This window comes from Agrilus planipennis, unplaced genomic scaffold, assembly GCF_000699045.2.
Source record: "Agrilus planipennis isolate EAB-ADULT unplaced genomic scaffold, Apla_2.0 scaffold14, whole genome shotgun sequence".
Taxonomy (NCBI): domain Eukaryota; kingdom Metazoa; phylum Arthropoda; class Insecta; order Coleoptera; family Buprestidae; genus Agrilus; species Agrilus planipennis.
The window spans coordinates 725,035-736,231 of record NW_020442313.1 but is presented as its reverse complement, the minus strand read 5'-3'; the positions used below and the strand labels follow the sequence as shown (position 1 = coordinate 736,231).

The following is an 11,197-nucleotide window of genomic DNA, read 5'->3' as shown; positions in this document are numbered from 1 at the left end:
TCTACACACCTATAAAACTTTTGCTTTGTTTTCTATTGTTAATTTATATACATGTTTGTTTTAAGAAATTGCTAAACATTTTCGTCTAGTACTGTACATTTCTAGCCGATCTCCTAAGCCCGCCCATCGAGAGCTCTGCTCTAGTTCAAGCTTGTTCCAACTATTTCTGTCTTGCTCACGCCTAGTGTGTATTCTTTCTATCTTCGCGCAGATTTCTTCAAGGTCACAATTCTAACAAATTGAAATAGACTGTAATTAGTTAATGTTAATCACTGCTTTACACTTTATGCGAATCTGCATGTGTCTTTAGGCTTTATGTATATACACTTTCTGCTTTTGTCTCTTGTTCATATACTAATGGACAGTATTATGTAATGATAATTAAATGCAATTTGCGGAAATACAAAACGAAAATGTTGAATAAGGAGGTGTGTTTAATTATGTTGGATAAAGCGAGGACAAGTTGACCACCTTTTGCTAAACAGAGCACAATTTGTTTATTTATAGATATAAAAATCATTGACATCATCTCGAGGTCTTCAAGTCTTTAAAGTGGTTGGACATGTTCTTCCACTTCGTCCTATCTTCCGTCAGTTTTCGCATTTCTCGAAAACTATCTTCTATCTTAAAGTTAAGCACCAACGTAGGGGATTCTGCACAGGCAGCATGAAGTTCCTATCGATGTCCCTTGTAATAGGAGACGAAACGTCGGACTTTTTGATGATTAATCCGTCATAGTGTTTTCATCAATAAGACGCGGTTAGCATCTAGAAATCCAGTTTCTTCAGGCGACAAACGTGAAAGCCTATAAATCAACTATAGAAGTTTCTAATTTTAAAAATTTAATTTATAATCATCGTACAGCTATATTTTAATCACAATTTTTTTCGTTGCGTCCAACTGATTCATTCTCAACGTATACTCTATTGTTTTGTTTTGTCTTCTTCGTAGTCCTTTTTAATCAATGTAACCGATGATTATACAATTTGTCGAAGATTGTCTTTTATAACACTACCTGTTTGCTGTGAAATCATGAGCAGTATTTTCTCAAAATGTTGGTTTTAACGGGGCGAATGAAACTCGATATAAAACACTATATACAGACTTTACTTACAAATGAATTATTAACTATGAAATAACGGATTACAATTACAGACACGACGAAGAAAATATGAATTAAAAACGCAAATTAACAAGAAGAAAGACAAAACCTAACTAGCTTTAATTTATGTGACAAAATCAAAAATTGTTCTGGTGCCACCACCAATACCTGGTATGCAACAAAACAATACGAGCCAGAAGCCAATAAGGGGAAAACCCCAACAAGGTATGACTTGCGAGCTGTGAAATTCCTGTAACCTGCATACAATTAAAGAGCATAGATAATAAAATTAACAAAGGTGGTTGCCGTCGAAAACCTTCGCAGAACCTGACCATTGGTACCAAATTGGCCTATCATTGTTTGCAAAAGAACATGCAAGAGTTATTTGACTGGCTTGTAACATTTGAAATTATGGAAATTTCAAATATAATAAAATAAAATAGGTTGAATAAGAATAAACAAATCTATCTCTAACGACTAAAAAAACATTAAAATTAAACTGAAGGACTATCTATTAGTACCTACTACCACAAGGTACAAGGGATAGTTGGTCAAGATTTTTTCCTAGCACTATTTGTGATTCCAGATATTTTGAGTGTACCTTCCCGAGATAAAAATGTTCAGTTTCTCAGAGGCTCTGAAAGCGAGACTCGAGTCTCCGTCTCTCATCGAGTCTCTCTGGTGTCGCTGAAAGAGACTGTCGAGAGACTGTCAAATAAAACTGTTTAGCGTCTCTGAACGAGAGACTCGAGTCACTCATAGAGAGGTCCTCATTTCGTATCTAGTCTCTGAACGAGAGACTCGAATCTCTGAACGAGAGGCTCGAGTCACTCATGGAGAGGTCCTCATTTCGGATCTAGTCTCTGAACGAGAGATTCGAATCTTTGAAAGACAGACTCAAATCTCTGAACGAGAAACTCGAATCTCTGAAATAACAATTTTATCGTTCGAGTTTCTCATACAGAGACTGTGAGAGATCCATAAAAACACCTAGGCAATAACTGAGAAACTGTGAGAGACGTTTTCAGAGACGCTGAAAGACTCTGAGAGACTGGAGAGAGACTAAAAATTTTTGTCTAGGACCGGTCAAATTTCGTATTAAGTTATTCTCTCTATCTTGGTTAATAGGAATTTGAAGGAGTAGTTTTACGAATTACAATTCTCTTTCTCCTGAAAAGCAAGAGTAACGAATCAGGTAATAACCTTGAAATAAAGCGTTTAGACGTTTTAAAAATTAGCTTATAATTTTTTTTAAAGGTTGTTTGTGCCTTAATTACATACGAATCACACCACAATCAGCTTAAATAGAAAGCAGTTATTTGGATTTCACATACAGGCACTTCAATTTTATTTACATATCATATGGATAATTGCTTGTCGAATGTTTCAATAAATATATGTGGAATACATTCTCTGTTTCTGTTTCAGATGGGATTAAGGATAGTAGACGACCTATTAAACAAATCGTTCTACAGGCTGGGACGGATAGTGGGTCATTATCCGGGATATTTCATAATAGTACCGGTTCTATTAACCCTCTTGGCTGTGACCGGTTACCAAAAGCTGAATAATAACATTGACCCCGAATACCTGTTCAGTCCGATTAACGGGGCAGGGAAAATCGAAAGGGCCACCGTCGAGAACTTTTTCAAAATGAACTACACGAACAGGTTTAGTGTCGCCAGGATCACGAGAGCAGGTGAGATATCGAATGACGTGACCCGATCATTCGTGTAATAACAAAAGAAATTTGACAGAGAGTTTAAGTATCCGACTAGTCTTTTAGACTTAATGGGATGGTCCAGGTCGTATACCAGCCCTTTCCAAAATTCTTGTTAAAATACCACATATGCGTACGCATATATGTATAACTGCACAAGTTTGTGTAACGTAGTCCAGGCGAAATTTTATTTATGGTGAAATTGCAATAAATTTTGATAATTCAAGCCTTTTCATTGATAACAGCGAAAAAAGGCTTGGAACGGAGTTTAAATTTAAATAGTCATTTCTAAAAAGGAAAATTTAACGCAACGTTATGGAAATAAAATTTTCATCGGTTTTAGTGGTATCTAAATTTTCACGATTTTAGGTAATTTGAAAAATTAACTTTATTTTTTATGAACAACAAGTAAGTTGTCAACGCTGAATATTGTTAGCAAATAATCGAAGAAATGACAAGACATTCAAATTGTTTAATGAACTTTAATTATGATGTGGTAGATATTTCCTTTGATAAACTATAATTATATGTAAATACAGTCAAAATAACGACACCGAAGGGACTACTCATATTTGGTCGTAAAAACCGATAGTCGTAATAGCCGGTGACCTATAGCTATTATTGAATGTGTGATTAATATATTCATATATAAAATAAAACTACATTTTATTTATTTTACATAAAACGTATTATAAAAAGACATTACGTACATGTAATTATCATTTTTCTATATTAATAAAATCTGGAATTTTAGTCTGTTTGGAACACTTCTGTCGTGCGTAGAGACTATGTAGTTCATGTTTAATTTTAATTAATGTATCATCATAATTTCCCTGCATATGAAACTGTTCATTAGAATAAAAAACAATTTTTCGTAATACACTGACAGCATTTGGTTATTTACTTTTGGGATCTTAATGGTCATTTACTGTACCAGATGTGGATACTGTTACCTATTCAAATGTTTACAATACAGCTGGTCGTTCTTACAGGTATAATTCTCCGAAAATATTAGTTAAATGTATTCGCTCAAAGAGATATGTCGTAATAAGCAATGTCGTAAAAAGCAGTGTTTTTTATAGGGCGGTCTAACAGAATTAAGCCGGGACCTATGATTTTGGTCAATATAACCGGTATGTTGTTCTAAAAGATGTCGTAGTAAACGGTTTTGACTATATATTACTAATTGTTAACACGTCTGTTTGTGCTGAACGAACATTGCTTACTGTATAAGAACTAGCTGTTAACCTTACTACATAAAAACTGCCCTTTTTTAGAAAAGAAAAAACCAAATTCTAGCAATAAGCCATACATATCACTTAATACTATTTAATAATTTAAAATTAGTAATTATGGTGAATAAATTATTCGGTATTTTACATATTAAATTAATGTATTTGGTACGCAATAAAACATTTCTATTATCCATTCTTCCCCTAATTTTATATTGGGTGTAAAATCAAAGCAGAAGTTTTTTATTAATTAAAAACAACAGCCGACGTTTTGCCCAAGTTGTCGGATTTTTTCAAGCTTAGTGCTCAACTACTTCTTGTTATACTTACTGACCTACTTTGGCCTTTTTGAGATTTCATTAAAAAGGACTTTTCGAAATTTGGAAGCTTCATAGGAGCAGACGCTCCGACCTTCTACTTGGTCCGCCATTGTATCCTATCAATTGTCTTAGACTGATTTTTAAATGCAAACTCTCCCATTGAATTATTTCTAAAACACTCCATTTTGTGTAGTAGTCATTGCTATTTACAATCAAAGTGAACGGCATTAATCCTTTAGCGCTTATGAGTCAGTATTTGTTTTTTAATGTAAAAGCATAATTTACATACTTTAGAATGTTAGAATCGATTAAATCTCATTGCAGAATATTAATTGATCGCATTCACGTAAACATATGAAATAGAGTAAACGTTTTGTAACAATAGTCCAATAGAACAAACAAAATAGCTCAAACCCCAACCCCAAAACACGACACTGTAGTTGTCCGAAGCACTTTTCGGTAACAATGTTACCTTCTTCAGCTCTAACCTTGTTACCGCAAAGTGCTTCGGACAACTACAATGTCGTGGTTTGGCGTTGGGGTTTGAGCTAATTTGTTTGTTCTACAACAACCGCCAATCTTCATATTTAGTCCAATAAAAATTTGCTATTCTATGATAATTTATTATATATCCCTAAAAAATGTAAATGTCAATAATAATTAAGGAGTACTTCCTGTAAAAAATCAAAATGCGAATGCAAGATACGATACCAAGACCGATACTAGAAGTATTTGAGCGAGACCAAGACTGTCCCAATTCCCAATCTTGGTCTTGGTCTTACCTTTTCTATTACTACCCTTTTCGTAACCAATGGGAAACTGTCCTTAATCCAACAGTATCAGCTGCATAGTTTTTCTCTGAGAGACAAACGAACACAACCAGGCATTGGGTACCGGATTTTTCTGTACCATACACTAAAAAGAGAAGTTGGATTTACCATTTTTTTTTACTATTTTTAACACATCAAACTCAGAAGAATAGTAAAACCGTGTAACTCTCAGAACTAATAATTTTAGTTATGACTACCGTTATTCTAACTCATATCTCATAGTAACTATTATACTTTAAACTACTACATACTTTACACAACATTAATTACACTACTTTAATACTACAACCCCTTTATAATAGGAAAATCGAAGGGCTTTTAGACAAAATCGACCCCGTTTTATTGCAATAAATACATTATATATTATTTATAGTCAATCGAAGGAATGTATAGTGTGTCAGGACGTTTGTACGTGACTGTACGCTGACAATTAAATTCAAATATGTGCTGTTTATTACNACCACCAATTAACAATTTTTAATTACTTCAGTTTTTGTTGAAATATTTGAATTTTAACTTTTCCAACATTTACCAATAGACTTACCTTCTTATCTAATCGAGTACTAATAACTAATAGCAACTATTTCAGATGCTCTATGTTAAATGCCGTCCTATAAATACATACACTGATGATTTTCATTTGTACGTAGATACCTACAGCTTAAGTTAATTGATTGTCGATCTATTATGAACGTATGCATACGGTTACGCAACTTAATCTAATCATTATGGCACTTCGTAGCATTGCTCGACCATTTCTAATTAGATAAATATGCCGATGGCAAAATTGTCGAAAGTGAGAGTAAAAAGACGAGAAGAATTTCTCCACCATGACTGACCGGCGCCTGGGCTTTTCCAATCTAAAAACATCTGTCTATAGTACACCAAACGATAAATGCCAACACCAACAACTGTGTTTCGAAATAAACTACAAATTTCATAAATCGACTGTAAAAACGTCGAATATCTAGGATGCGCCTTTGCGAAAAATTTAACAATGTCATACAGATTGCGAAAAATCTTCAACGATTATGTCTATTAGAATGGCGATTATTTCTAAAAAATTACATTACAGGCAGTTTTCAATTAAATAGCCGCTCTAAAAGTTAATTTTCGATTGTTTTTGAAATTTATTTTCCAATTTTTTAATATGTCTAATCCGACATTTAGGGTTGTATGATCAATTTCTAGATTATCTTCCAGTTTTCGATAGATTACGGTGGATCCCGATTGTAGGTTAATTAAAAAAGTAGAGATTTACCACTAATTATGGGTTCATTAAACTTATTAAATTGTAATTATCTCAATTAGTCGATACTGCAAACTCCTGATCATAAGCAATTAAAAATGGCATTGTTTGGTGAATTTCGGTTAGGGTAGGTTAAGTTAGGTTACGAAAAGAAGTTTACGAGTGAACTAAAACACATTAAATGGACCTTGCTGGAGCATACGTAATCCTAAAATGTAGCATCGTACTACAGATGGCGCTCACCACGCCATTTGTGGTATTTTCTAAAACGCGCTGTTAAGACAGCAGGTAAAGGTTGGTCTGTGTTCTGTCGAAGCTGCCTGCGACACGCTGATGAGATCTAAAAAGATCGAAATCACGAACCGCCCTTGGCAGTTTCGACAGAATACAGACCACTTCGAATTATTTTGTTCACATTAAGGAACTTCCACTTTTTTGTACTGCTATATCATCATATTCAAGCCTTTAGCTTCTGCATCCATATAAATCCATACTTTATAATCTTCTGGTCCACAGGAAGTCCTTTGTGTGTCATTTGCATAAGAACGAAGTGTCTGCAAGTCGGTCGGTCAAGCATGAACACCTCTCCGTGTTCTTAAGAACAAGATTTATTTATTATCATGGCAGATAAGATAGCTACTTCCTAAATCGTATCTAATGGACTAATGGAACTTCGTTTTCATCCTGTCCCATAAACTATTTGTCATGTTTTCCATTTTGCATGATTTAAAATGATTAATTCAATCTTTAATAAAAGTTACTAAATAATTGAAAGAGTTAATAGTAACGATTCACTGATACTTATCTGGGGAACATAGAAAAAGCAGGGAGACATCATCAGGGTATCTGAAGATGGAGATCCGTCACCACCCTACCTTACTAGTGACTCTCGCTACTAATACTTCCCCAATCGAAAACTTAAAAAAAAAAACTTTTGGGTGTTTCATTCCCACCAGGTGGTGGTGGTTCGGGTGAGAAAGATGAGACGGACGAAATGAAGACAGAACAGAGTGAAAGATTATCTGTGGAGTATTACTGCTTCAGCATTTGCTTAAGTGATCTAAGGAAACCACAGAATAACTTGGACCAAGGCTGACGGACCCGGAATCGAACCGGCGTCCTCCCGAATGCTAAGCAATGGTCTAGACCTCTAGGCCATGCCGCTCGGTCCTCAATCTAATTCTCCTCTATCTAAGGGAAATATATCTATTTTTGACTTACTAACCAAGTGGTAGGTGTTTAGGTCGCAAATCAGACTAAATCATCAATGTTCGCTATGTCGGAGTACGAGAACTTGATCGATATTAAGAATTGATCCTGCTTAAAACAAAAATTCGAATCAGCTGATTCAAATTTGAATGACCTTTGTATAAAACTTAAAGATGCATACCCTGCAGTCGTTAAGAAGATTATCACGGTTCCTGTTGTTTCTGTTTATATCAGCTCCAGATTTTAATTTTACGCTTACACTAAAAACTAATTCAAAACTGGATACCACTCCGAATATTCGAATTGAATTATCGGATATTGAATCAAACTTTAACGCTATTATAAGCAAAATGGTGCACATTAAATATATACCTGCAGTAGAGATTTTGACTTAAAAATTCAATTTTACAAATATTAGCACAATAAGGTGCCAGGAGTGTTAAACATGAAATTATCATCACTTAATTTTTTTGTCGATATGGGGTTCCGTGGATGTGTAAAGAAGTAGAAGAAAAGTTTGAAATAGGTAAAACCGATGAGGCTTATAATATAATTAAAAGGAATTTTAGAGATGTAGGATACAGTAGTAATAATATAAGAAACGAGGCAGGGGTGATGTTGATAGAAAATGAGGAAAAGGCAGATAGGTGGAAAGAATATTTAGAGAACCTTTACGCAGGCCCTGAGTTAAGAGATATATTAGAGAAGGAAGATAGTGTGGAAATAGATGAGCATGGTTACCCCACAATGAAAGAAGAGTTCGATGTAGCATTAAAAAACTTAAAGAATAATAAGGCGCCAGGTGTAGATGGGATACAGGGGGAAATTATAAAACATGCAGGACAAGAGGTTAGAGATCGTATGTTTAAGTTAGTTAGTCACATTTACGAAACGGGGAAAGTCCCAGAGGATTATAAACGGAACGTAGTAGTAACATTACCTAAGAAGAGGGGCGCGGATAGGTGCGAGAAATTTCGAACAATTAGCTTAACTTCCCATGCGTCAAAAATCTTAACTAGAATTGTACAGAGGAGGATGGAAAAAAGGGCGGAAGAACTATTAGGGGAAGATCAATTTGGGTTTAGAAGAAATAGAGGAACGCGGGAGGCCATTCTAGCTTTACGGGTAGCAATAGAGAAAACGATAGAAAAAGGAAAGAGTGCGTACATAGGATTTGTAGATTTAGAGAAAGCTTTTGACAATGTTAAATGGGACAAGATGTTAAATATACTTAAAAATGTAGGGATGAATTACAAAGATAGAAGAGTGATACTTAGTTTGTATAAAGAGCAACAGGCAGTTATAGAGCTGGGGATGCAACGTAGAGAAGTAAATATTAGGAAGGGAGTCAGGCAGGGATGCACACTGTCACCGCTACTTTTTAATCTATACATCGAAGACGCCATCAACATCATTAAAGACAGTACAACTGTAGGGATAGATGTGCAAGGGCAAAAGATTAGTATGCTTAGATTTGCAGATGATATAGCAGTATTAGCATCTAGCAAGGAGGACCTAGAGATAGCTTTAAATAAAATGGAAGCGGTACTGACAGATCAGTACTGTATGAAAATAAATAAAAGTAAAACTAAAATACTGGTATGCAAGGGAAGAAAAAGTAGGGAAAGAGCGAATATAAAGATAGGAGACGAAAAATTAGAAGAAGTGGCTGATTTTAGATACCTAGGAAGTCAGATAAGTCAGGATGGAAGGAGTGGTAGGGATATAAAGCAGAGGATAGCCCAGGGTCGTTTCGCCTTTAATAAAAAGAAGTCACTGCTATGCTCGCGAACGGTTAATTTAGAAATTCGAAAGAGGTTGTTAAAGGTGTATGTTTGGAGTACGGGTGCGAAACGTGGACAGTGGGAGCGGCGGAAAAGAAAAGAAGCGTTCGAAATATGGTGTTATAGGCGGATGATGAGGATATCGTGGGTAGAAAAGTTTAGAAATGAAGAGGTATTGGAAAGAATAGGAGAACAGAGGACTCTATGGAAGTCAATAAAAAATAGGCGAGATAGGTTGGTAGGACACCTTCTCAGGCATGAAGGTCTAGTCAGGGATATATTAGAGGCAGAAGCAGGAGTTAGGAGGGGTAGAGGTAAATATAGATTAGATTACTCTTCGCAAATAGTTAAGAATGTGGGCTGTTCTAGTTTTATGGAAATGCGAAGTTTAGCTCAGGATAGGAAAGAGTGGAGGTACGTGTCCAACCAGTCTTAAGACTGATGACCTTATGATGATGATGATGATGATGGGGTTCCGTCAAGAAAGGGCGGATAAGAAAGGGTTCCATAGCAAAAAAAAATGAGAACCGCTGTTTTATGGTTCTGAAATAGAAAAGTAGAAAAATTGTAGTCACTATTTTATTATAATGATATACTATTTCGATCACCTTGTATTAATGTGTCTGTAGACACGTTACGAACTACAGTAATATCATCGGGAATAATATTTTAATTATCTACTCAGTTAGTATTTACTTATCGGGAGTAGTGATGGTCACCGGATAGCAATAAGCAATTAAGTTTCCAATAGAGGCGTTAATTGTTAACGTATTACACATAGATATAATATAAAAGTATAGACATACGTTGCATTTTTTGCAGTTAAGCGATAATGTACAGACAAAATATCCATCACTTTTTATTCCACTTGCGTTAACTATTAATAAGTAAAAGAACTCTTAAGTAATAAATTAGACACGCATCTTGGAAGGTAAAACTGCCGCCGAGGTCTTTGTTTACAAAAACGTCTTTATTACTTTCATATTCTCTAGTATATACTTGTAAGTACTTAAAATTTATTCATTATAAAAAGGATTGTTTTGTTTTCTTATATATTCAATACTATAGAACTATAAGATACAAAATGTATTTTAAAGGTTAGCATTAGTGGCGCCAAAATAAAAGTTGCCATTTTTTTTGGAAGTTCGATTTATTATAACCTTCAAATCGTTGAAATTCTAATTTTCGTAGTTATAAAATTTAAAAATAAGTAAAAACCAAAATAAAAGTCAATAATGACATATGTATGTACCTAGTGTTTAAAAAACAAGTTAAATAAAATTCCCCAAAAAGAGGGGAAAATTATGAGTGGTGGGGGTGATGATGGAGGGGAATTTCAGTCTACTATCAGGAGGGGCTCTTTAGATCCTCAAATGAACCCACAAACGTGATTCTGGATGTATTCCTTAAAGATTTATTGTCATATTTTGAGTTATTGGGTTTTCTTGGGTTATGAAGTGTACTGGTACTACTTTAGTCTGATCTCAGTTTAATCTAACAATGAGACGTTTCGCTTCTATCTGGGAACTGACCTTGATTAAGACTCCCAAATAGAGGCGAAACGTCGATGTTGCTTCTCTTATTGCTTAGCTAACAAATATCTTAAGTTGATAAATGGATATAAAGACTGATATATTTTATAGTAGATACTTATACGTACAACTAGTTGTTGATTCATTACCTAATCTCTTTGGTTATTCACCTAATTATAATTATATTAAATTACATAATAGAAAAAAATAAAAAAAGGG

General features: G+C 34.6%; 1 protein-coding gene across 1 annotated transcript in view; it reads left to right on the top strand.

Annotated features, from left to right (window-relative positions):
- LOC108737857 (patched domain-containing protein 3) overlaps positions 1-11,197 on the top strand; it is a 102,440-nt gene that overhangs the window by 32,673 nt on the left and 58,570 nt on the right. The window contains exon 2 of the mRNA XM_025980077.1: positions 2,531-2,801. Within this exon, the coding sequence (XP_025835862.1) occupies positions 2,531-2,801 (271 nt within the window). The remainder of the gene's footprint in view (positions 1-2,530; positions 2,802-11,197) is intronic.